General features: G+C 50.1%; 2 protein-coding genes across 5 annotated transcripts; one reads left to right on the top strand and one right to left on the bottom strand.

The window, feature by feature from the left end:
• The first annotated feature begins 1,065 nt into the window (after positions 1–1,065).
• Positions 1,066–11,602, top strand: Noxa1 (NADPH oxidase activator 1). 2 transcript variants are annotated; one of them, XM_027422834.2, is made up of 12 exons: positions 1,068–1,413; positions 3,998–4,080; positions 4,789–4,897; positions 6,070–6,204; positions 6,582–6,689; positions 7,642–7,695; positions 10,143–10,188; positions 10,334–10,410; positions 10,582–10,736; positions 10,976–11,090; positions 11,194–11,308; positions 11,426–11,602. In XM_027422834.2, the coding sequence occupies exons 1-12, from the start codon at positions 1,237–1,239 to the stop codon at positions 11,542–11,544; spliced, it is 1,293 nt and encodes a 430-aa protein (XP_027278635.1). In that variant the 5' UTR covers positions 1,068–1,236; the 3' UTR covers positions 11,545–11,602. The 2 variants fall into 2 exon arrangements, with proteins under 2 accessions (XP_027278637.1, XP_027278635.1); XM_027422836.2 differs by lacking the exon at positions 6,070–6,204 and having other exon boundaries at positions 1,066–1,413.
• A 52-nt stretch (positions 11,603–11,654) lies between these two features.
• On the bottom strand, positions 11,655–15,529 carry Entpd8 (ectonucleoside triphosphate diphosphohydrolase 8). 3 transcript variants are annotated; one of them, XM_035446747.1, is made up of 9 exons: positions 15,404–15,529; positions 15,199–15,316; positions 14,274–14,424; positions 13,976–14,135; positions 13,622–13,858; positions 13,268–13,531; positions 12,968–13,078; positions 12,419–12,553; positions 11,655–12,317 (listed from the first exon to the last, which is right to left on the bottom strand). In XM_035446747.1, the coding sequence occupies exons 1-9, from the start codon at positions 15,527–15,529 to the stop codon at positions 12,126–12,128; spliced, it is 1,494 nt and encodes a 497-aa protein (XP_035302638.1). In that variant the 3' UTR covers positions 11,655–12,125. The 3 variants fall into 3 exon arrangements, with proteins under 3 accessions (XP_035302638.1, XP_035302639.1, XP_035302640.1); XM_035446748.1 differs by having other exon boundaries at positions 13,631–13,858; XM_035446749.1 differs by lacking the exon at positions 12,968–13,078 and having other exon boundaries at positions 13,631–13,858.
• Positions 15,530–25,986: the final 10,457 nt, after the last annotated feature.

Raw genomic sequence — 25,986 nt, 5'->3', positions numbered from 1 at the left:
GGCAGGGAAGGTGAATGGGCTCAAGTTACAGTTGATCCTAGCTACTAGGGTTGGGTGCTGTGGTGCTTAATTGCGTGAGTCAACCTGGCCAAGTCGTGGTGCTGCAACACCTAGTCAGGGAGAAAATTTTGGGTGGGATTTGTACCAGCAGCTTTAGGTAAGGTGTATGACACACACCATGGATGCGCCCCAGCCAAGCAGGGTGTTTGAAGGTAGACATCAACCTCCATGTGTCCTGCACAGTCCATACTGGGCCGTCCCACCTGTCTATACAAGACACAAGCCCTGTCCAACGGGTAGTTTTTCTGGACAGTGTGGTCACACAGGGCAAAAGGCACTTGGAAGAAGACCCAGCTCCTACAGCCAGGGTAGCAAGGGGGAGGAGCAGCCAGGCCAGTGCCCATTACTGGAGGAAGGCCTTGCAGGCTGCACCACCCTTGACTCTGAGACCCCCAACCCGGCTTCTGAAGGCCCTGGCTAGTCACAGTGCAGCCAGTCTGCCCTGCTTGTCTCCCCCTGAGCCATCAAGCCCATCGGACATGCACTGGGCGGGGCTGAGCTCTGACAATCCTTGGGCTGTTTATCCTTCAGGCTGCCCAACTGGCGTGAAAGTCTCTGACCTCTGCGTTGGCAGCCCTGCCGTGCACTGTCCACGCTTGTCTCAGAAATCTTGGCCCGACCGCTGCAGCGCTTCCAGACGGCTTTCCCCTAAACACTTCCAGGGCCCATTGAAGTTCTGAGCTTGTAGCGAGAAAGATATGGTGGGCTAGGCTTGAGTAAGGGGCGCGGTCACATCGGGCGGGAGGCAAGAACTCGGAGGCGGGGTAGATGAGAGGGAGTGGCCAAACGGAGGTGGGCGTGGCCTTATTGGCACTGAGCTGGGCCAGGGAGTGGACAGATAGTCCTAGAGGATGAAGAGGCGTGGCTATGTGGTCGGAAACCCAATCCCCAGCCCAGGCGACTGAGGTTAAGTGGCTCAAGGCGGGGCTTCGGGGAGGGGCCTGGATCGGGGGCGGGGCTTCGGGCCCCCTTGTGCGTCTCCACCACAGAATGAATCAACTCCAGTTGTCTTGTACGCTCTTTAGTCGCGTCTCACCAGCTGCTCACAGCTCTCTGTTGTCCTGGCCCGGAAGCCTTGCCCCTGGCCCACAGCCCCCCAGTTTCTGTGGGACACCCTCCTCCCGCCCCGCGCTCTCGGGCTCGACTCGCTAACTTCCTTCGCAGCAGAGCAGCTCCATGAGCTCTCTAGCGGATCAGGTACGGGATTGGCATCAGGGCGTACTGGCGGTGGCACGCAAAGACTGGGACCGCGCGCTGTGCCTCTTCTCAGACGTCCGGGAGCCGCCGGCCAAGATCTACTTCAACATGGGCTGCGTGCACCTGATGGCCGGGGATCCCGAGGCAGCATTACGGGTAAGCGACCCCGGGACTGGTGACAGAGACCCCATCCCTGGTGGAGGCCTATAGGGGAATGCAAATGAAGACGTGACTGCCGGCCAATCCTGATCTTCCAGTGGACACCCTAGAAAAGGATGCCCTTCTCCACCCCATAGTCACCTGGAGGGGAAGGAATTCCTGCTCCTTTACCTCGTCGTTTACCTAGAGATTGTTTCACTAATAATGCTCCCTCTTAGTGACTGCCTGAAGCAGGTAGGAGCTTTGTGGTTGGGAGACCCCTCTCTTAGTTGTGGCCAGAATGGGGTACAGGGAGCACACAGCCACATGGGCCAAATGCATCAGTCCTGTACTAGGCCAGGCTATCAGGACTGAGGGAGGGACATACCTGAAGGCAGGCTGAAGGTTGGGTCAGAGTCAACAGGCCGGGACTCTGCCTGTGGTGATGGTGGCACACACAGTCTGTCTTCCCGGTTCTGAGCACTCCCATGTCTGCCTTTCTGCTTCTCAAAGCAGAACTACCCAGGGTCTCACACTGTAAAGGAGGCAGTCAGGGCATCCCCTGCTTCATGTTCATCAAAGTGACAGCTATTCCTGGGTGTGTGATAGAAACCCTCAGTGCCCCACCTCCAACTCAGACGTTCACATGGTAGTGAGCTACCTGGACACCACGAAGATGAGAGACAGAAACACCCGGACACCAAGGGTGAGAGCAGGAGGACTGGGCTGTACAGAGATGGTCTCTTCTATAATTTCTTTCTTGAAATTATTATTTATTTACAGGTTGTGTAAGTCAGGATAGAACCTGTGGGAGTCAATTCTCTCCTTCCACCATGTGGGACTACCTGGTGATCAAACTCAGGTCATTAGGCATGGTGGCAGTGTCTTTATCCACTGCGGCATCTTGCCAGCTCTCTTATTATTTCTTACTATGCATCTGCACCTACAATTACTTCAGAATTGCTTCTTCATTAAAAGGTTGTTGTTCACTAGACGGTGGTGGCAGTGCACACCTTTAATCCCAGCACTTGGGAGGCAGAGGCAGGTGGATCTCTGTGAGTTTGAGGCCAGCCTGGTCTACAGAGTGAGTGCCAGGACAGGCTCCAAAACTACACAGAGAAACCCTGTCTCAAAAAACAAACACAAAAAAAGGGTTGTTGTTCAACCCAGACATGGTAGTGCCTGCTTTTAATCCTAGCACTAAGGAGACAGAGGCAGGCAGATCTCTGAGTACAAGGCCAGCCTACTCTACAAAGCAAGATCCAGAACAGCCAGGGCTATACAGAGAAGCCAAGTACCAAAAACCAAAAACAACAACAAAAAAACCAATACAAACAAAAAACAAGACAAAATAAAAAGGTTATTGTTCAGGAAAGGAAATGTAATGGTCTGTTACCAGGTAGTTCAACAGTGAGTCATATGTTAGGCCAATCCAGTGCTCACCTCCTCACACTGTAACTAGAGGGGGTTTGGAAATGCTCTGCCATAAGAACAAAAAAAAGGCACTGCCTTAAGTCAATAAAGTTAATATGTGTACAAGCCTAGGCATATCAGTTACACCCGGAAACTCTACGAAGCAGGTGATACAACTGCAATAAGGAAAACTAAGGCTGCAGGTGTGATGTGGTTACACCTCAACCTGTCAGTGTGAAGCTTGTAATGTCAGATGTAGCTGCAAGCGGCCATCCCATTTCCAAGTTGATTGTGGCATGTGACAATTTCAAGTCAGATCCAGTTCAACAGTCAGTCCACCTGGCCAGTTTGGGTATCAGGAAACTACATCAGGTGTAATTGATGGCTGCTTTCCCTTCTGGGGACACACATTTCTGTGTCTGGTTTAAGTAGCTGTGCTGACTGCACACAGAGGACTTTGATGTTCTGATTCTAATAGATATCTAGTGTGCCATTTTGCGTGACCTGCTGAAAGAGATTTTAAAATATTTATTTATTGTATTTTATGTTTGTGAGTGCTGTGTGTGCATGTTTGCCTGCACACCAGAAGAGGGCATTGGATCCCATTATAGATGGTTGTGAGATACTGTGTGGTTGCTGGGAATTGAATTCAGGACCTGTGGAAGAACAACTGTCTCTGGCCCCTGAAAAGAGATTTTAAAAAACCAAAAGTCACCCGGCGGTGGTGATGCACACACCTTTAATCCCAGCACTTGAGAGGCAGAGACAGGCAGATCTCTGTGAGTTCGAAGTCAGCCTGGTCTACACAGAGAGTTCCAGGATAGGCTCCAAAACTACAGAGAAACACCTTGTCTCAACAAACAAACAAACAAACAAAAAAGCCAAGAGTCTTACACAATCCTGTCTCCCAGAGATAACTGTTACTCACATTTTGGAGCATTTTTTCTTTTAGCTGTATGCTCTCTGTGGACAAAATGGGTTTCTATGCCATAGTGATACACCCTGAGCTTATTATCCTGAGGTGCTTGGGGCAGCTGAGAAATCCATGCAGTGACACATTTATCTGGGCTCTAGCTTGGCAGGCACCTGCTGCCAGTAGCTCTCATCAGTTGACAGATTTCCATTTCCATTGTGGCATTGGGTTCTTGGGTTACTGAGTTTGCTGTTCCACAAGCATTTTTGTCCCTAGGCATTTGACCAAGCAGTGACCAAGGATACCTGCATGGCTGTTGGCTTCTTCCAGCGGGGAGTGGCTAATTTCCAGCTGGAGAGGTGAGCATAGCAGGATCCCCTGTCCCTTATTGGATGGTTCTTTGTCTCTGCAAAGCAATGCTTGCACCCACTTCCTTCCCTCTCTCCTCTGGATCCCCTCCAGCCTGGATGAGGATGCTCTGGTTAGGCTGGCCCCTGCCCCCCACAGTCCTGTCTCTGTCAAGATTCATGGCTCTAGTAGTGAGAACACTGTGTCTACAGCCAATTTGCAGATGTGAAAACAAGGGCTTATCCAAGGATGTGGATGGCCTCCCAGCTTTCTAAGGGGAGTAGGGGAGGAAGGATAGTCAAGGCTGCAGGCTCCAATTAGCCTAGGAGAACTGACTGAGGACGTGGAGAATCTAGAGGGGGACAGAGATTCCATCCAGAGTTGGAAGCTCAGAGATCAGAGGAGGTCCCATAAGGTTGGGCTTGAGAGGCAAGAAAGGAGAGCCCAGGATGGTGGGAAGAGGTTTGGAAGTGTAAGCAGTGGTCCCCGTCAGGTAAAGAGAGCAATGCCTGGGAGGCTAAGTGGAATTGGACAGTAAACTCCCGTTGAGCATGGTGGTCTGAACTCGTCCCATGGAGTTCTGATTTCTAGGTGACCACTATTGCCTTCAGACCTCCCAACGCTGGCACCGACGGGAGGATGGGTGGGGTACCCCAAAGTCATCCTTCACAGGCTCAGCTCCTCCCTTGTGGCTATTGAGAGGCCCCTGATGCTCACAGGTTCCAGGAAGCTGTGTCTGATTTCCAGCTGACCCTGGCACAGCTGAGGGGCAATGCTGCCATTGACTACACACAACTGGGTCTGCACTTCAAATTGCAAGCCTGGGAGGTGAGTGGGCATTTCATGTGGGCAGAGTTCAGACACCAAGCAGTGTCACTGAGGCTTGGGGTTCTGTTGGGGGATCTAGGGTTCATGGAAGTTCTAAGGTTCTGCCATGGCACTGGGTTGCAATAGAGGTCCTATCATGTAGTCTGGGGTCCTGGCTGGAGTCCTAAGATAAAGTCTAGAGTGTTGCCAAGTGCTGTCACCTTTATGTTGGTGTTACTGGCCATTTCACATGGCCAGCCATGTGAAATGAGGTGTCCTGTCTAGCTAAAGACTTTTGGAGCCCTGAAATCCCCCAGCTCTTTGATTGGAGGCTGGAGTGGCAGTTGTGGGAGCAGACTACTTCCATACTTTGGAGCCAGCCAGCATGGGCTCATGTGGGAGAAAAGCAGGACAGAATTGAAGATCATGACAAGGTGACAGACAAGTTTGGGGGAAGGGGGATTAGCTCAGCAGTACCTGCAGCTGAGCCAGAGGAAACAGTAGGAACAGGGGGGCCATAGAGAGAGTGGGTGTGTTTCTCTCCTTGTAGCAAAGCTGGGTTTCTTGTGTATGTACCTCCCCAGGATGAAGGAACGATGGGCTCCCAGCATCATTGCCTGTCACTGGGGCTGTAGGGTAGCCTTAACTCAGTCCACTTTGCCCATGAGAATGCTCTGAATGTGGGGTTCTGAATGTCCCTGGACAGCCAATGGGAACCCTTAGACATACTCTAGACTCAGTTAATGGGGATGGCAGAGTATAGAATTAGGAGGGCATTAGCCAAGGGAATACGTTGTGAGCCACCATGTGAGAGTTGGGAATCTAACCTAAGTCCTCTGGGAAAAAAAAAAAAAAGCAATGAATGCTCTAACCACTGAGCCATCTCTCCAACCCCCCCCCATGCCCCTGCAGCAGCACAAGGGGACACTTTGAAAGGGAGAGCTACTTCTGCTGTTTCAAGTAGAAAAGCCCAAAGCAAAACATGGCACTGCCAGCGGTAAACGAGATAACAGGGAATGACCATTTGGCATCTGACAACTGAGCCAGCTAGGCAGCAGGTGGCCTGGTCCCTACCTATAGCTCCTATGGCAGCTGAACATACAGAAGAACCTCCAGCTACTGTGACTGGGGAGTTCAGCTGAGGACCATCTTGCGGGCCTGGCCCCTGCTGTCATGTCTGCCCTTGTTCCTAGGTCCTATACAACATGGCATCAGCAGAGTGCCAGGCAGGGCTCTGGGCCAAGGCTGCTGATACTCTAGTGGAGGCAACTTCCAAATGGCCAGAGGGGGCCCAAGGTATCCTGGACACTGCCCTGGACCAAGTGCAGGTGAGGAGGGCAGGTGGCAATCACACTGGTTTGGAGCCAAGTTCTATAGCTTATGCCCTCAAGACTAACTATAGCCGGGCGTTGGTGGCACATGCCTGTAATCCCAGCACTTGGGAGGCAGAGGCAGATGGATCTCTGTGAATTCGAGGCCAGCCTGGTCTACAGAGCCAGTGCCAGGATAGGCTCCAAAGCTACACAGAGAAATCCTGTCTCAAAAAACAAAACAAAAGACTAACTATAGTATAGGGAGAGAAGTAGTCTGGTGCCCCATACTTCCTGTAGCATGTCACATATGATGGGAGCCCAAGCAGCCCCTCTGCTTCAAGACTTGGGGTTGTTGCAGCTGTGGCCACCCAGGTTTACACACTCCACTCCAGAAACAGGTACCCCTGCAGCTAAGGCAAGTCCCCAAGGGTGAAGTCTTCCAGCCTCCCAGGCAATACCTACAGCACCTGAAGCCCATGGATTTCCTCGGCAAGGCTAAGGTAAAGCACTCGGGTGTTTTCTAGCTTGGGTACCCAGCTGCCAAAATGGCAGTTATAGCCTATGTCAAGCACATGGAGTGGTGGCTCCTGCAGTGGACATCCAGTGTGTTTATGAGGACAGTTGGGTGTAGTCTAGGCCACTTGAAAGTCAGACAGGTAGAGAGTGGGCACAAGGCTCCTAGGGCTGGGAGTGGGTGTTCTTACACGAGGCTGTACGCCCCGAGGCAGAACTTACCAAAAGTCAGCTTTAAAGGAGGGCACCCCAGCTTCTGGATGGAAATCCCCAGCGGTGCCCCTCTGACTCCACTCTTCAGTTGCTCCCAGTATCTGTGCATCTTCGTGTATTTCTGTTTCTGCATCTCTGCTACAGACAGCAGGGTCCCAGAAGGGATGTGTATGGCCAGTCTAGGCCATATCAGGCCCTCTAAACCACAGGCTATGGTGGAGTCTCTCACCTCCAAATAGAAGAGAGGAACTCAAGAAAACAGTCACTTGCAGTGTCACAAATACGGGCCAACTTGATATTGTATTATTGGTCCCTGGGCTGGCCGCACACCTATGGTCATTTGCCACAGCACTCACGCTGGACCTATCAACACTATGTGACCACATGTAGCTGCCTGAGGGGCACACTGCCTTTGAATGTCCCCCGAGGTGGACTGAGTATAGGTGGAGAAAACACTGTCCTTGAGAACCCATCAGAGTTCACTTGGACCACTGTTAAAAGATACAAAAAATATTTAAAAAGTTGTACTAAAATTGAGTTATATTAGTAGTATATGTTTCTCTTGGTCATACCTTATTTTTTTAAGCTGTAGTGGTCTAGCAGTCTTGAGCTAGTTGTAGGCAGCCCATACCCTGCAGATTACAGCCATGGAGGTACTGGGAATTGGGGACCTGGAGGAGAAGACTCAATGGGGCCCTAATCCAGCTGTATTCCTGCCCTCACTAGGTGGTGGCATCTGTCATCCCTGACAACCACAATACAGATGGCTGGCCTCAGCAGGTAGGTGGGTAGGGATGGAACAGACCCAGGCCTATCTTTGCCTGGTTTTGCATGGATAAGGAAAACAAGGCATAGGCAGGCTGAGCCAAGGGCTTGAGCCACATGGTGGGAAAGATTTGAGGAGGAGGGTACCCCTCCTCCTACAGATGGGCCAAAACCTAGACCTTCAAAGAGTTGGCATCTACCACATTCCCACTCCTTCTGAGGGACAGCTCTGACCTGGCAGGGATGGCTGGTCACTTCCATTCATTCACTTGTCATGAGCCAAAGAGGAAGTGTAAGCTTCTGAGAGGTCAGACAGCCTCATTAACAACCAGGCCAGGCATATGGTAAGAGTCATCCATAGTGACCTGACCCCAGGGGATAGACTAGTAGGATCAACTCACTGGCACACACTCAGACCCGCCACAGGGACCAGATGGGGGCTGTCAGCATTAAGTTGGAGCCTCTGTTGGACATACGGCGATCACATCACATGATAGTCTGGGGAAAGACATGTCTGAAGGCCCAAACTCTGCCAACCTCCTTCCTAGTCATTGTAAGCCATCAGAGCCCCTTGTGCCTGTGTGAAGAGTGGCTGGGCAGAACCCCTTGCTGACAGGCTGAAGCCCTAAGAGCCAGTGGTGAGCACTTTAGAAGGTTTGACATAGCCTTATTACAGGACACAGGACAGTCACCTCCACTTTAGCTCTGTCCAGTATTCAGTTCATCCCAATCCAATAGTTCAATGTCCTTAACAGCAGCCTTTCACAGCTAAGCTCAGAATCCCCAGGTGCTTAAACCTGCATCTACCAGCTCCTGTACTGAGCTGTAAACCTCACAAGGGCCACACATTGCTTTTCCACAGTCTCCCTTTAAAAATAGTTCACAAACCACAGTCACCATGAGTGCTCAACAGAGGCTAGAGGTTTCCACCTACTCGCCAACTCAGGGCACCGGAGGCTGGGCACTCATTTAGAGTTTGTCCTGGGCTTCTCAGAGTCAATGGAGAAACTGGAGTTGGGAATCAATAGAAGGCCTGGGAAGCAGGCTGACTCCCCAGTGGTGCTAGGTGAAAAGTTTCTGTACCCCGATAAGCCTCTCCATCAATGCAGCAATCCAAATCAGACCAAATCAAACTAAATTAGAAAAAGCCCACATTTAATGGATACAATGCTCCTGGATGGCCTTCCAGGCCTCCAGAGAAGAGACAGAAAAGAGAGACTGGAAAACCACATATCTGTTTTCTGGGGGACAGTTTAAATAGCCCGTGGGAGTGGTCTTTAGCATCTCTGAGTTGTGTGGGGGGTGTCATCATTTGGCAGGCTTTCTGAGATGTAGCAGGATTTGAAGAAAGATAGGGGAGGTGGAACTTCCACTAGAACATCCCAGATTCTTTGTGTATATGGATGCCAGGGGCTGGGGTGAAGCTTTTACCAGAACATTCCAGACTTTTTGGGTATATGGATGCCAGGGGCTGAGGTAAAGCTTCCACCAGACCACTAGGCAACCTGTTTTAGACTCAGCCTTGTCCCAAGGTGTGTCTAGGGTCTGGGCCTACCACGCATTTACTCCCAAACTTCCTGCTGGCCAAGCTCCCAGACTACATCCTTGACCACTGGCTGTGTCAGGACAGAACCCAAGGAGTTGCTCCCTTGGGCCCAGATCCACCACCTCAGGTTCCCTATATGCTAGGTCCTACCCCAGGACTACACTCTTTTGTGTCTGGGGGGGGGATTTTTGTATATTGTTTATACAAATCCAACAATGGTAAAACCACATCAGGGGACGTTTAGGAAACACCACCATACAACAGTGGCTCTATGGGTGGAGAACTTGACAATTAGAGAGTAGCCAGGTTACCAGCTTCAATGAGAACTGAACACTTCAAAGGAGGGGGAAAGAAAAGGAGGCTATGGCACATTTATTCTACTTGACTCATGGTATAAATTAGATATGCAGATGGAATACAAGAGCTCATGCTTGGAGCAAAACACTCCTGAGTGTAAAGGCTGGAGTCTGAATTGTAAGATTTTGAGGAAAAGGTGAACTTTCTATTGAAATTTGGCCAAGTGTTTTACCTGGTCTATGCTTTGCACTTACCAACAACATGCTCGTGTAACTTCTTGACATACCAAGTAGGCTCTGAACATCCAGCTAAACGTGCTTTTAAGTGGAAGGTCGTAGCCCCTGTCACAAATGGGCACATGTGTAGACGGGCTTCTTATGTTGATGAAGTCCAGGGTAAGTGCTCTCCCACCTGAAGGAAAGTTGGCAATCTAAATAATAAAACACTGGTGTGCATTCAAATCTTGCATAAATAAATTTTAAACCATTTATACAAAAATTGTTCTGCATAATGTAAGATGTAACAAAACCAACTAAGTAAAACATGTCCAGATGGCTGCAGATGGCGTGTGCAAGGTCCGACACTATTGAGGTCCTGCTACTCCTGTCTTCCTTTGCAGAGGCCCCGGGTAGAACAGGTCGGCCATCAGTCTCCTCCATCCACAGGTAAGAGGATCCTGAGCAATAGGGGTAGAAGGAGCTGCCTCAGGAGAGCTGGGACATGGACACTTGTCCCTTAAAGGAAGTTTGGGGCAAGGGACAGCTACCTGCCAGTCACTCGTCTACTTCAAAGTGTCTCCTTTGTGGAAAGGTGGTCCCATGAGCTGCGACTTGCTGGAATCTGGACGGCCTGCCCCGGACCCCTCTGGAGACTCCTCAGGAGCTGGGGTAATAGCTATTCTGCTCTCCAATCCCTCCTCACCAGCCACTTGGGGCAAGGACAGCCCTAGCTCAGATTCTGTCTTCCTGCTTTCAGTTGAACCTCTACTCTGACCCCGTGGGTCCAAGGACCACCCTGCCTTCAAAGGCTATACAACCCTCTTTCCATCCTGTCCTCAGGGAGCAACTGCAAAGGACCCTGAATCTTTGGTGACTGTCACTGTGCAGTGCCACTTTACTGTGCCCGTTAAGGCCCCAAGAGATACTGACCTTTCCAGTCTTCGAACATTGTTGGCTCAAGCCCTCCTTCACCAGGCCCATATGGGGCAGCTCAGGTGAGTCAGAAAGCTGTGAGGGAAGGGACCCTACACTGCAGGAGAAAAGGGTGGATCTGAGGTACAAGGAAGTGAAGATTGTCCTGAACTGGTCACTTTTCAGGCCTAGGAAGGGACCAAAGCTAAGGCCTCCTTAGCTCTATGCCTAAGATCCTAGGCAGCCACTGGAATTAAGGGCCAGGACTGGAGGGCGGCACCAGACACTCCTCTACATACTGTAGCCCAAACTCCCTTTGCAGTTACCAAGCCCCAGGAGAGGAGAAGTTCTGGGTCCACATCTCCACGGAGGAATCACTGCAGAGTGTGTGGAGGAATGTGGCCATGGGCCCAAGAGGGTTGCACCTCCAGTGCCGGGTGAGCCAGCAGGGAGACTGTGATGCCTACTGTTGGCAGCCCAGGTGGTTGGAGGGGAAGCCCCTCTCTTGTGCCACCCCTGAAGCCCACCCTTCTGCCACAGGGGGCCTGGGGCCGACCAGTCCTCTACCAAGTAATAGCTCAACATGATTACTCAGCCCAAAGGCCTGAGGATTTGGACTTCCACCGAGGAGACACAGTGGATGTTCTCTGTGAAGGTAGCACAAGACTGCCCTTCCCCAACACTTCTGGTTTGCCCAGGCCCGGTGGGGGCTTTATTCTCTAGGGCTCGGTCTTTGCTGTAAATAGTTACACCATCCAACATGTCTCCACAGTGGACGAAGCATGGCTGGAGGGACACCGAGATGGCTGCATCGGCATTTTCCCCAAGTGCTTTGTGGTCCCAGCTGGGGCCTATGTGGAAGCCCTACCCAAGCCAGGAGACCAGCACTAGCAATAAATTTTGTGACAAGAGCAGTTTTAATTTAAACAAACAAAAACTATTCCCCTCATCCCTGTGTGGTCTACCTTCTGGGATTGATGATAAAGAGGACGCAACCAAAAGCTTTTGGGAGAGGGAAGCTGGGTTGGCCCACAGACCTGGATTCTGGCTGTCTGGTCCATTCTGATTCTAGTGAAGAATCAGGGGTCTCTGCTGGGCTGGCCACAGCCTTCGGAGGTAGCCTTAGTCCCACAGCTGTCCCTCCCCAGATCCCTTCTTGTTTCCATCTTTTGGAAGACTGCAGACCCCATAGCCAGTGCCACCCTGAGGGCAGAGGGAAGCCTGTATTGTCAGGAATTGGTCTTCTTGGTCTGCTCGATGGACTGGAACCCTTTGATTGTCTGGGGTTCGTGAAGACAGACATCCAGGGTGTGTCCAGCAGGTCCTGTGTGCTAAAGGCTTTCTTTCTTAAGGTCAGTTGATGGTGGCTCACAAGGTAGACAACGCAAACATTTATGTTGTTGCTGTTGAATCCCAACACTTGAATTGCTTTAGATGTGTTGCTTCTGTGATCTGTTTCAGCTTGGTTTTATCTAGTCCTGGGTCCAGAAGAGCTGGACGGCAGCGGCTCCTAGAATGGCCGAAAGGGTCAGCACTGCAAATACTACTCCAGCCATCCAGATGCTGTAGCTCTGAGCCCGCCACTGGGTCAGTGCCTCAGCGGGAATCATGCCTGTAAGGTTCAGCATGTAGCCCAGTGTCCAGCCAATGTCCATGCCACCTGCCTGTGAGACACACAGCTGTTCAGGGCTGCTGGGTGGCTGTCCCAGGCCCCATCCCATTCTCACCCTGAACCAGACATGCTGAGGCTCTAGGTGGCAGTCACCTGCTTCTGGAACTGGATGTTGGGCCAGGTCTCCTCACTGAATTTGTAGCCCTCTAGCAGCAGCACCAGGATATACAGGCCTGAGGCACAGTAGTCCCGTAGCCAGCGTTCTTGTCCAGGGTAGCTGGCTTCCACCTTGAGTTCCAGAAGCTAATGAGTAAGTGAGGCTCCAAGGCCTCCTAGCACTCTCCTCCCACCTCCAGCTATAGTGGGGCCTCCATACATCCAAACAGTTTCCAGACAGGAGGAGAGTGTTAAATGTTTTTAACAGCCCCTCCTTAATTCCTGGTGGAGACTCTCCTCCAGCTAGGAGTGGGTGGGGTGGCCAACCTTATAACAACCAGAAGCTGATCCCAACAGGGACCTGCACATCTTTCTACCCAAAGCAAGCCACTCTCCCTACCACAGTGTTTTCCTCCCCAGTCCTGGTACCCAAATGTGGCTTCACCACAAATCTCTGTCCAGGAAAACCCAATAAGACCCCAGAAGCCCTACTTGCCATGGTGAGGTATAGAGAGGGGGCAAGGGCCGGCATCCAGAGTCACCTACCAGTTTCCAAGGTTTCTGGCAGAACTTCCAAACAGTGTCATTGACAATGTTCAGCGGCTGCCTGGAGGTGAGGTTCAGAAAGTGGAAAGTGTAGTAAAAGTTGGAAAATGCCTGGGGGAAGTAGAGAATGCTCTGTCAGCCTGAAGGAGGCTCCGGACACTTTAGCCAGGTATTCCCTCCAGTTTTGGAGTCCCCAGGAGGCATCGGGGCACCTCCTATTCTACCTGTCCTTGGAGCCCCTCTGGTCAGAAGGGCACCTGGGGCCCCAGGAGGAAGCCAGAGCTTGGTGGGCGTGCTTACATAGAACTGGCCATGCACAGGAGGCTGGTAGACTCCATTGAAAGCACAATCTTCTTGGCCCTTACAGCTGGAGAAATTGAAGAGACGGTGGAGGGCTGCCACACAGTCCCCGGGGTTGCCTATCCCTTCAACTGTGATGTTCTGGGTGAAGTTCAGGGAATCTGTAGTGTGGACACAGGGTGACTCATACAGTGGCGCCAGTGGCAGTGTGGCCTGGTAGCCGCTGTGGTAGCATGGGTGTCTGACCCGGGCTACTGGGCTTCTCTGCAGAGAGAGGAAAGGGCATGAACCCCAAGCCCTGCAATAGTCTGCCACTCTACCCCATGCCTTCCCACGTCTCCACCCTTCAAATACCAGCCTAACCTGTGCCAGCTCTGCCAGGAGCCTCCTCAGGACCTGGTCTCGCCCATAGCAGAGGTAGCTATGAGTATAGATGCTGTAGTTGGCACCGTACAGACGGAAGGTAGCCTGGGTGCTCTGGTCCAAGATGGGGGCCTGAGGCACGAAACTGATCTGGGTGGAGGCCCCACCCAGGTCCAGAGCACCAACCAGTATCCTCTCTTCAGGCAGGATCCACTGTCCAGAGGAATACTGATCACAGACGAAATGCTTAGATCTGGGCAGCCACATTGGCCCTCAGCTGCTGGCCAGCCAGCCCCAGGCACTGGCCTCTCAGGCAAATCCCCCACCCTTAGGCTGTCCCTGCACCTTGAGGAGCATTCCCAGGACATAGTTGATAGTGATCCAACCAAAGGCCCCTTCATCCTTCCCAGTCAGGATCTTGGCACCCCAAAAATCCACGGGAGACTTGCTTAGTATCTGGGAGACTGCAGCTAGGATGTCTCTTGCCTGAGAACTGTTCTTCTGGCTGGGCAGAGAGGGCCATGATGGAGGAGAGCCTAACCCCAACCTCCACTGTACCTCAGCCCAGTCTCTTCTTCACCCCAGGGTATCCAAGCCTGGCTTTCTGGAGTGACCCTAACAGATGCAACTGTTACTATCTTACCTGAGCAGCCTCATTCCAGCCGTGGCCCCCAAGAATGTGGGTGTCTCTTGATGCTGGCTCTGTGGGATCAATGCCAGTGCCTCCTCCAGGCAGCTCTTCAGGCTTTCCCCAGCCTGTGCTGGGTCAGAGGCATAGGAAGAGATCCCAGGTCCTGAAACACAATACCCTAGGAAAAGGCTCCAGATCTGAAGGTTGGGACTCAGTGATGGCCCCCCAGAGATGCAACACACCCTAATGTTTGGAACCTGTGAATGCAGCCATTTTTGGAAGAAGGAAGTTCCCAGGTTGATTACGGTTTTTTGAATGGGGTGTGATGGTGCTTGCCCACCGCCATAATACTCAGGAGGCTGAGGCAGCAGCTAGAGGGCTCAAGGTCAGTCTGGGCTACACAGCAAGACTCTGTCTCAAATAACAACCAAGGAAATGTATAGATAGGGCTGGTTTGGTTGCATAGTGTGCCCCAATCTAGTGACTACAATCCTCACATGGAAAGGTAGGAAACCCCAAGTTTCTCCCGCTTCTGGGCTTCTGGGGAGTGTGCCTCTGCCACCCCCAGGCCTCAGGCTTTTGATCTCTAGCACTGACAGGAACCCCAGGAAATGAATTCGGGCCCAGCACTTGGTGGCTTCTGTCATCAGTGTGGTGTGGTACCTAGATGGGAAGCTCCAGGACACCAGAGAAGGCAGATATAGGATCAGATTGGGAGAGGTACGATGTCTGATGTCTGTGTGTGTATTCTCATCAGAGCCAGCCCAGCTGTGTGACCTTGCTCCTCACGTCACTGCTCCAAGCCCTTGTCCATTAGGGTGGTGTGCTTTCCTGAGGACTAGACACATAGCTTCTACCTGTCACCAAATGGTCTTTCACACCAGGCCTGGGAGTCCAAGCCAGGTCGCAATGACCTACCATGGGACTGCCCACTGACCTTCTATCTGGCAAGTCAGGGCCTGGCTGACTACTCCTGTGTCCTTCTCCTTGTTTGCTGGCCACTGGTACACAAACAGGGATGTGTGGGAGGAGCCGGCATCAAACACGATCCCAAACTAAGGACAACATTGGGATCAGAAAGGTGTGGAAGCCAACATCCTGGCCACCCTGCCCAACATCCTCATCTGGTCTCTGAAGCAAACCTTGGTGTCTGCAGGCAGGAAGACATTGGTTGCCTTCACCAGGATGAGGATGAGCATGGTGAGGCCTGAAGCTGCTGCAATCCCCAAGAGGGCTGTAAAAACCCGTTCCTTCAAGGAGAGTCCCATGGCAGGAAAGGTGAGCTGCAATGGTCAGGAGGGCAGCACTCAGATTCCACCTGCTGTCTCAACCCCAGCCTTTTAGAGGAAGGGTCTTAGCATGTCCCAACTGTCAGATGTTGTCAAATCTGGGACTAAGACAACCTCCCTTGTCCAGGTCAGTATCCAGGACAGCCATAGTAAAAGAGGCCAAGATCAGTGTCCAGAGTCCAGCTGTGCAGGCCCAATATTGTCACAGAGCCTGGGGGCCAGTACATGAGGTACTGTCTAAGGGCACAGCTTAGTGGAGCCAGGACAGCCATTTCTGATGCCACTCTCAAGGGCTAATGGAGCCCCATGTGAACCCCCTAGATAGGCCTTGCCCTCCTCCTTGTAGGCCCCTGCTGTCTTGACTCCCCATGAGGAGCCCCAGTTCTGGACTAAACTCGGGGCTTCGTGCCAGGGTCTCCCAGTGCAGGACTTGTCTCTGGGAGCCTTGGGGCATCCAGGGGCCAGGTCCAGTGGGCCCTTCACGAGGTCAGCCAGCTAGCATTGTATGCTCCTTAACAAAGACATCTCTTTCTTTTAGAAATCCTAAACTTGGGTTTCTCTGATGGGGATCTGAGAGATTTTAGCTGGCCCCAGATGAACCAGGGCAGCTGACCAAGGCTGACCAAGGAATGCCATTATCCTTGGTACCCAGGACGGCTACACCCTTGTCTGTCCTGGGGCCCAGCAGGGGTTCTGAGTCCTTACCCACTCCAGCCCACCAGTGTGCAGAGACGTCCCTAGGCAACTCCCGGTCTTCCGGGCAAGAAATGGATGTTGTTGCTCACTGGACTAGTCAAAGCCAGAGTGTTCGCAGAGCCTCCAGCAGTTTGAAATTCTGTACTTTGTATCCCATGGCATATCCCCCAAGAATGAAGACACTCCCAGTGACAAGCAGAGGTTAGGACCCCTTGGAACAGATCAAGTGAGGCACGAGCCTCTGAAGGAAGGGAGACTGAGAGGGACAGGACAAATGACCTGCACCCAAGTGATAAATAATAGGTCACAGGTAGGAACCAAGAAGGCACAGACCCCACCTCAGGGAATGTAGCTCCTCATAAAAAGAGGACAAGAAACATTCCCCTCACCCAGGATAGGCAGTCCCCTACCAGAGCCAGCCCACTGACAAGGACAGCCTCTGGGTCCCTCACCTGAGCTGGAAGCCAACCTTCAAGAGTAGCTGGAGGAAGTAGTGTTCCTGGGTGCAACCAACGGACCTGCCAACCTGCTGTCCTCCACACCCTGTCTCCACCCACTTGAACCTGGGGCTGTGGTGGGAGGGGCAGGTTTGCTCTCTCTCTATCTGTTGCTCGGGGTCTGCCTTCTACTAATTTTATTCTCTGTCACCAATCCTGGATTACATCTTGTTCTTGGGAGGGAGGGTGGGAGGAAGGGAGGGAAGGAGGGAGGGAAAAGAGAGGGAAGAAGGGAGGAAGGAAGAAGGGAGGAAGGGAGGGAAGGAGGGAGGGAGGGAGGGAGGGAGGGAGGGCAGTGCTCCTAGAGCTTGGGGTGAACTTTGGAACTGTCCCGGGAATGACAGAGAAGGTAGGACTGGGGACCCCCCCCCCCATTACTGTGGACCTTGCCCTCTGTCCTACTCACTTGGGCCAGGCCAGAGAGGAGTCAGGTAACAGATGCCTGAGAATCCAGGGCTAGAAGGCTGGGTGCTGCAAACATAAAGTACAGGGCCTGGATGTAGCACAGTTGGTAGAATTATTTACCTAGCATGTACAAAGTCCTGTGTTCAAGCCCCAGCACCGCAGGAAGCCACACATTGTGATGCATAGTGACAACCCTAGCACTCAGGAGGCAGGAAGATCAGAAGTTGAAGATCATCCTCTGAGTTCAAAGCCAGCTTGGGTCACATGAGACCTTGTCTCAAAAAAAAAAAAAAAAAAAAGAATGGGGGCTAGAGAGGTGGCTCAGTGGGTGAAGTGCTTGCCGTGCAAGCATAAGGACCTGAAATTGGAGGCACCGCATGTACATAAAGCTGGGTGTGGTGGCACACGCCTGTAATCCAGCACTGCAGACAGGGGCGAGGCAGAAACAAATGAATCCCCAGATCCTACTGGCTAACCAGTTTGGCTTAATTGATGAGTTTCAGGTTCAGTGAGAGACCCAGTCTCAGCTAGACAGACAGCAGACAGATGACAGACAGACAGTGAGTGTCCTCGTTAGGACTCCTATTGCTGTGATAAAACCTCACGACCAAAAGTAACTTGGGGAGGAAAGGGCTTATTTTGCTTACATTTCCAGGTAACAGTTCATCACTGAGGGAAGTCAGGGCAGGAACTCAAGCAGGACAGGAACCTGGAGACAGGAGCTGATACAGAAGCCATGGAGAAATTCTGCTTATTGGCTTTGTCAGCCTGTTTTCTTATACAGCCCAGGATCACCAGCCCAGGGGTGGCACTGCCAACAGTGGGCTGGGCCCTCCCATATCAATCATTAATCAAGAAAATGCACTACAGGCTTGCCCGCATGCAGGTCTGGTAGGGGCATTTTCTGAGTTGAGGTTCTCTCTTCCAAAATTACTCTAACTTGTGTCAAACTGACATAAAAACTAGCCAGGACAATTAACCTTGTCATTTTGAGATACACATAACTGTTAAATACCTTCCTTTCTTGTTCATCCCAATATCTCATGTTAATAATATCACAGTATAAAACATTTCAACTTTTAAAAGTCCCACAGTCTTTAAAAATTCAAACACTTTAAAGGTTCAGTCTTGCCGGGCATTGGTGGCGCACACCTTTAATCCCAGCACTCAGGAGGCAGAGGCAGGCGGATCTCTGTGAGTTCGAGGCCAGCCTGGTCTCCAGAGCGTGTGCCAGGAGAGGCTCCAAAAGCTACACAGAGAAACCCTGTCTTGAAAAACAAAACAAAACAAAACAAGTTCAGTCTTGTAGTCGGATTTTTCTTTGGGTCACCAGCTCACAAATAACAACACAGAGATTTATTATTAATTATAAAAGCTCAGCTTTAGCTTAGGTTTGTTCCTAACTAGTTCTTAGAACTTAAATCAATCCATACTTTTTAATCTATGTTCTTCCACAAGGTTAGTAACCTCATCTCCATACTGCCCATCCTGCTTCCTCTGCATCTTCTTCCCAGAGTCCTCTCTGTCCCCAGAAGTCCCACCTAACCTCTTCCTGCCTAACTATTGGCCATTCAGTACTTTATTAAACCAACAACTCTTCACAGTGTACACAAATATACCTCCACACAGTCTCTTTAAAATATGAAATCTCGGGGCTGGAGAGATGGCTCAGAGGTTAAGAGCACTGGCTGCTCCTCTGAAGGTCCTGAGTTCAATTCCCAGTACCCACATGGTGGCTCACAACCATCTATGAGATCTGGTGCCCTCTTCTGACATGTAGGCAGAACACTGTACACATAATATATAAATAAATCTTTAAAAAAATATGAAGTCTCTTTGAAAGTCCACACTTCTTTCAAATAGCCAGTTCCTAAAACATGCACAGTCTTTCTAAAATATCCAGTTTCTCTAAAATATACAAAGTCTCTTAATTGTGGACTCCTGTAAAATAAGAAAAACTACATACTTTCTTACTCCAAGAGAGAAGAGCCAGAGTGCCGTCATAGTCAAACCAAATCAAAACCAAAATTCAACAGTTTAAAAAGTTCAGTGCTTAGCTGGGCAGTGGTGGTGCACGCTTTTAATCCCAGCACTCCGGAGATAGAGGCAGGCGAATAGCTGTGAGTTCGAGGCCAGCCTGGTCTACAGAGCAAGTTCCAGGGCAGCCAAGGCTACACAGAGAAACCCTGTTCTAAAAACCAGAAAAAAAGTTCAGTGTTTGATGTCCAGGACCTATGGTCCTCCAGGCTCTGCCCGACCCAGCATCAACCATCACTTTTCAGGTCCGCCATCTGCAAGACTTACACAGCTTGTCTAGTAGGCTCAGATCACTCCACTGCATGGATACTGCTGTCCTCAGCAGTTACCCAGGGTCCTGGCATCTCCAAAAATAGTGAGGTCTCTATAACTGGTCTTCATCTTCATCAGTAACCTCTTCTAGACTCTTGTCTAGGACTCTGACTCTGCCACATAGTGACAAGCCTCAGTTTCTCTCCTAGGGGCTTTGACTGAAACTGGGGATGTACCTTCACCAAATGGCCTTCTCTGGCATCTCTTCAGAACTTTGGCCCTGAACTCAGTGCCAAGTCTCAGCTGCTCTCCATGACTCCTTCATGCCTTCAAAGCCAGTACCAACCTTGTGACTCTTAAGTTACCACATTTGGCTGCCAGCTGGAGATTTAGCCTGGCCAGCTCTGGACCACAGCCTCTGTGTGCAGACTCTGAGGAAACACTTCCCTGAAGATTCTGCCTCACTAATGCTGGTCTCTCCTTTTTTCTTTGGTTTTGTTTGTTTTCTTAGTTGTTTGTTTCTTTGTTTTTTTGAGGGTTTCTCTGTATATCCCTGGCTGTTCTGGAACTCACTCTGTACACCAGGTTGGCCTTGAACTTACATAAATCAGCCTGTCTCTGTCTCCTGAGTGTTGGGACTAAAGGCATGCACCACCATCATCCAACACTTTAGTGGTTTTTAATTCAAAATATCACATGAATGGCCCTGATAAAGTCTATGAGGGACTCTCAAACTTCCCTATTAAATTTTACGTGGCAGGCTTCCATGCTCTAAATTTTTCTCAATACTCTTTTTTTTTTTTTTTTTTTTTGTTCTAGTTAGGGAACAAGCTTATTTCAAGTCCCTTCTCCCTCTCCCTCCCCTCACCCCAACCCTCCTCCCCCACCCCCAGTCTACCCCCCACCCCATCCACCCACCACTCCCCAGGCAGGGTAGGGCCCTCAAAGGGGGCTCTGCAAAGTCCACCAAGTCTTCCTATGCTGGTCCTGGGCCCTTCCCCATGTGTCCAGGGCCAGAGTGTAACCCTTCACATGGGATGGGCTCTCAAAGTCCCTTCTTGCACCAGGGAAAAATACTAATCCACCACCAGAGGCTCCCTGGAGTGCAGAGGCCTCCTTATTGACATCCATGTTCAGGGGTCTGGATCAGTCTTGTACTGGCCTCCCGGACAGCATCTGGGGTCGATGTGCTCTCCCTTGTTCAGGTCAACTGTTCCTGTGGGTTTCTCCAACCTGGTACAGACCCCATCGTTCTTCATTCCTCCCTCTCTTCCACTAAATTCCTGATTTCGGCTCATTGTATATCTGTGGATGTCTGTCTCTGCTTCCATCAGCCACTGGATGAGGGCTCTAGGATGGCATAAAGAGAAGTCATCAATCTCATTTTAGGGGAAGGGCTTTTAGGTTATCCTCTCCACCATTGCCTGGATTGTCAGATCGTGTCATCCTTGTAGGTCTCTGGAGATCTCCCTAGTTCCAGATCTCTTCTCGGGCCTATAGTGGCTCCCTCTGATATGGTATCTCTCATCCTGCTCTCTTTCCTCTATTCTTCCCCCAACTCAATGTTTCTGCCCCTCCATTTCCTCTCCTCTTCTCCTCTTCTCTTGCTCTTATTGTAGCAGCTCTTCCCCACCCCCCTTTTCTCAATACTCTTATCTTACAAGCTCACATAGAACAATCTATGAGCCCTGAACACTCATTGGCTTTTCTACCCCGAAGTTCAAATGCTACCACCAGTCTCCCAAAAACACATGGTCAATTCCTCATTCCTAGTACCACTCTCTCTCTCCGTCAGAGCTTCTATTGCTGTGATAGAACTCAGTGACCAAAAGCAATTTGGGGAGAAAAGAGTCTATTCCACTTACACTTTTAGGTAACAGTCCATCACTGAGGGAAGTCAGGGTAGAACCTGATGCAGACAGAGGTCATGGAGGCATGCTGCTTCCTAGCCTGATCCTCCTTGCTCAGCCTGCCTTCTCATACCATCCAGGGGTGGCGACGTCCACAGTGAGCTGATCCTTCCCATATCAATCATTAGTCACAAAAGTGCAGGACAGGCTCTCCCACAGGCCAGTCTGTGGGGACATTGTTATTTTTATCTAAGTTGTTCTATTTACCAATAAAGACTTGGGAGTCAAATATTGGGGTGAAAACCTGCTAGATCCGGGAAGCCAAGAAGCAACCAGCTGATCTTCCTTTTTGGCTGGAGACCCAGCAAGAGAGCATCTCTCCATCTGTCCCGAATAAAAAAGGCCTGAGAATCTCTAATTGCTTCCCTACTCCTTCCTGTGCCTCTCTCTCTCTCTCTCTCTCTCTCTCTCTCTCTCTCTCTCTCTCTCTCTCTCTGTCTTTCCAGGAAAGGAAGGGGGAACTGGGATTGGAATATAAAAAATAAATAAAAAGATTGAAAAAATAAAGAGGAAGAATGACACACCACAGTTCCCAATGCCACTAAGATGAATGAAGAGGCCATGAAGAGGTGGGGAAGACAGAGGACCAAAGTGGGTTTTTTGTTTGCTTGTTTGTTTTTTAATTCATATTCTTATTTGTAGTTCTTATTTTTATTATTTCTTTTAAGTTTTCCTTTGGCAGGGAACACTACAAGGGTGAAGGGCGGATATGGAGGGACTAGGAAATGAGAGGCATTGGGGTGCATGATGGGAAATTCCCAAAGAATCAACAAAAAATTATGTTTAAAAAAAAAGAGGAGGAGGAGAAAGAAGCCAGGTGGTGGTGGCTCACTTCTTTAATGCAGGCATTTAGGAGGCAGAGGCCAGCCTGGTCTACAGAGTGAGTTCCAGAACAGCCAGGGCTACATAGAGACCCTGTCTTGAAAATTCAAATAATAAACCAGGTGTTGGTGGCACACACCTTTAATCCCAGCACTCAGGAGGCAGAGGAAGGCGGATCTCTGTGAGTTTGAGGCTGGCCTGGTCTACAGAGTGAGTTCCAGGACAGCCAAGGCTATACAGAGAAACAAACAAACAGGAAAAAAAAAAAGAAAAGAAAAGGAGGAACAGAAGGAGGTAGGGGCTGAAAAATGGCTCATTAGTTAAGAATGTTTGATGCTCTTGCAGAGGACCTGATTTCTGTTTCAGCACACTCATGTTTAATGATGTGCAGCCACCTATAATTTTGGCTCCTAGGGATCAATGCCTTTTTGTGGCCTCTATGAACATCTGCATGGGTGCACACACACACACACACACACACACACACACACACACACACAGAGAGAGAGAGAGAGAGAGAGAGAGAGAGAGAGAGAGAGACATACAGACACAGACACACACAGACATACAGACACAGACACACACAGAGAAACACACAGAGAAACACACAGATACACAGAAGAACACACACAGACAGACACAGACACACACACACACACACACACACACACAGAGATACACAGACAAACACACACAAACAGACACACACACACACACACACAGACATACAGACACAGACACACACACAGAGACAGACATATACACAGACACACACAGAGACACACAGACACACACAGAGAGACACACAGATACACAGAAGAACACACACAGACAGACACAGACACACACACACACACACACACACACACACACAGATACACAGACAAACACACACAAACAGACACACACACACACACAGACATACAGACACAGACACACATACAGAGACAGACATATACACAGACACACACAGAGACACACAGACACACACAGAGAGACACACAGATACACAGAAGAACACACACAGACAGACACAGACACACACACACATACACACACACACAGATACACAGACAAACACTCACAAACAGACACATACACACACACACACAGACACACAGACGAACACACACAGACACACACACACACACAGACAACACACACGTACACCAATAAAAACTAAAGTATAAAATTAAGAGGAGGATCGATACGCTGCTGTGCAACTTGCTTTCTTTCTCCATGCAGTGCAGAACTCATGGAATGGTGTTGTCTCTAACAACTGCAGCCTCTTTCAGCCAATGTCTTGACTGCAACTTTAAACTAACTTGCATTCTCTTCTCCAGTGAACTACAAATTTACACATCTTTCTGCCTGACTTTTTGCCCCTTTTCACTGTAGACTTGTGTGAGTACACAAAACAGTAACCATCCTACAGCCTGAATGCTCTACTGTCTGAAAGTTCTTCCATCAAGCCTGGTGGTGGTAGTGCACACCTTTAGTCCCAGCACTGGGGATGCAGAGGCAGGTGGATCTCTGAGAGGCAGAGGCCAGCCTGGTCTACAGAGCTAGTTCCAGGGCAGGCTCCAAAACCACAGAGAAACCTTGTCTCGAAAAACAAAAACAAACAAACAAAAATTAGGCCATTACCTTTTACATTTAACGGCACTCTAGTTCTTAGGGCATGGACCACATTCAGCTATATCCTTGGCCAGAGTATCACATGGATGGCTCCTAGCCTTGTTCCTAATAGAATCCTGTTTCCCTCTGAACCCTCACAAGCCCCTCCACTGTTATAATACTTCTCTTGGCACTCGAGTCTTCCAATTTCCCACAAGAATGCCCATTTAGCTCTGTGTGCAATATTCTTCCCACAAACTGAGGGATTTGGAAGTTAGATGGATTCCCTTGGTAGGCAGACAGATAGGGAGAGGGACCATGAGGAGGTAATAAAGATGGTAAACTTCCAAGATGGTGGGCTTCTTCCTCCCCTCCTTCCTGAGACAAAAACCTGGCAGCTTAAAGCAAAAGCCTTTTGTCCTGCCATCAGGCCCCATGGGGTGGACTGGCTCAGCAAGTTCAAGGCTAGAACAGGGCATATTTATACAACAGTTTCCGCCCAGTCAGCCATCCTGTCTTCCTTCAAATTGACCAATGTTAAATTAGAGAAGGAAAATCCTTCAGAGATTTAAAAAGTGCCAGCCTCAGCAAGAGACTAAATTTGGGGATTCCCTGAGTCACTCTGTTTTGCAAAGAGCCCCCCCCCTCTGTGTGTGTGTGTGTGTGTGTGTGTGTGTTTCCTTGCCCCTAATAAAAGCCTTTCTGTTCAGCTGGCCTGCCCTATCAGAAATCCCAGCAAGCAACAGCTCCTCCCCTGGAACTGTTCAAGACTGTGCCTACAGGGTATTTAAACCACGTTCTTGAGAGAAACCATGTGATTTTTTCAATCTCCTTTCTCTGATTCATCTATGGGGACTGGAAAGGTCACCAAGGAACGCTTGCCCAATAAACCTAGTCTTTTACTTTTAATTCGCCTTGTTTTGGCTTACTTTGTCATCGAAGACACTTTATATAGAGGTGCAGAAACCTTTCATCTTGGAGCGTTGGCTGGGAAGAGTTGGGTTTTCCTGACGGCTGACTACGTGGGAAACCACTCTTCTCTTTATAGCCCCCTCCACCAGACTGGATGGGCTTTTGCCTCGGTGAGTGACCTGTTTCAAGTCACTGTCTATAGAGGACCAGGACCTCTTCTGAGCCTACTTTCAGGGTACCCTGCCAGGACAAGGACACGCCGGGCTAGGGCAACCCTGCACTGTTTCCATAGGAGCTTTGTACAGGAGACATTCTGTACAAAGGGACATCCCGCACTCAAACTCCACCCATGCCTATAGCAGTGGATACATCTCTTTAGACTCCGGGTTCCAGCACAGGGTTGAGAAATGCGGAGCTGCAGGTCTAAGTCCAATCCTCAAATGCCTTTGGGTGTCTTTTACAAAATCTATTCAGATTGGGGCTGCCTGACGCCCTGTCCAGAATGCCTGACTTCCTCATGCTCTGAGGCCATCAAGATGGCTACTGGAGGAAACTCTTGACTTTAGCATCCTCTGTGATCTTGAAAATTTCTGTTGACATGTAGACAAATGGTCTGAACTTCCCTACATCCACAGTTTTTGGGTTCTGCGCTCCCGTCCTTTCTTCTGTAGCCAGTGCCTCACGGCCCAGGTCTTGTTGGCTACTCCCCCATTTTTCTGGGGACCAGGACCCTGAACATTCTGCTCTGACTGTGCCCTTTTAATAGCCCATATCCATTCTGTCCTTAGAAGGAAAGGAGGTGGTGGTGCATGCCTTTAATCGCAGCAATCGGGAGGCAGAGGCAGGAGGATCTCTGTGAGTTCCAGACCAGCTTGGTCTACAAGAGCTAGTTCCAGGTCAGCTTCCAAAGCCACAGAGAAACCCTGTCTCAAAAAACCAAAAAAAAAAAAAAAAAAGAAGAAGAAGAAGAAGAAGGAAAGGGGCTTCCTCACTACCAAGGGCATTCCCATAGTTAACAAACTTCTTATGGCCAAACTCTTGGAGCCCCTCCAGCTCTCTGCAGAGGCAGCCGTAATCTACTGCAGGCGACATCAGTCCTCTAAAGACCTCATGGCCTTAGGTAATGCCAGGGCTGACTCAGTGGCCTGGGGACTGGCCTCCAGCTCCACTGGATCAACAGAACATATTTTGTTTTTGACACCTTCCTATCAGCCCTGTTATCAACCAAAGAAGGATGAACTGAAAAGGGGGTCACACAGACAAAGGATAGATGGCTCTTCTTAAATAA

This window comes from Cricetulus griseus, chromosome 6, assembly GCF_003668045.3.
Source record: "Cricetulus griseus strain 17A/GY chromosome 6, alternate assembly CriGri-PICRH-1.0, whole genome shotgun sequence".
NCBI classification, from domain to species: domain Eukaryota; kingdom Metazoa; phylum Chordata; class Mammalia; order Rodentia; family Cricetidae; genus Cricetulus; species Cricetulus griseus.
Note: the sequence above shows the minus strand (reverse complement) of the source record. Positions and strands in the feature narration are given on the sequence as shown.

What these genes read in the sequence shown, in the direction of transcription:
- Noxa1 (XM_027422834.2), top strand. Translation starts at nt 1,237, where the DNA reads ATGAGCTCTCTAGCGGATCAGGTACGGGATTGGCATCAGGGCGTACTG. An exon ending in ATCCCGAGGCAGCATTACGG is followed by an intron (nt 1,414 to 3,997) that starts GTAAGCGACCCC and finishes TTTTGTCCCTAG; the next exon opens with GCATTTGACCAAGCAGTGAC. An exon ending in ATTTCCTCGGCAAGGCTAAG is followed by an intron (nt 6,690 to 7,641) that starts GTAAAGCACTCG and finishes TGCCCTCACTAG; the next exon opens with GTGGTGGCATCTGTCATCCC.
- Entpd8 (XM_035446747.1), bottom strand. Translation starts at nt 15,529, where the DNA reads ATGGGACTCTCCTTGAAGGAACGGGTTTTTACAGCCCTCTTGGGGATT. An exon ending in CCTGACTTGCCAGATAGAAG is followed by an intron (nt 14,425 to 15,198) that starts GTCAGTGGGCAG and finishes ATTGTGTTTCAG; the next exon opens with GACCTGGGATCTCTTCCTAT. An exon ending in TCCTGGGAATGCTCCTCAAG is followed by an intron (nt 13,859 to 13,975) that starts GTGCAGGGACAG and finishes GTCTGTGATCAG; the next exon opens with TATTCCTCTGGACAGTGGAT.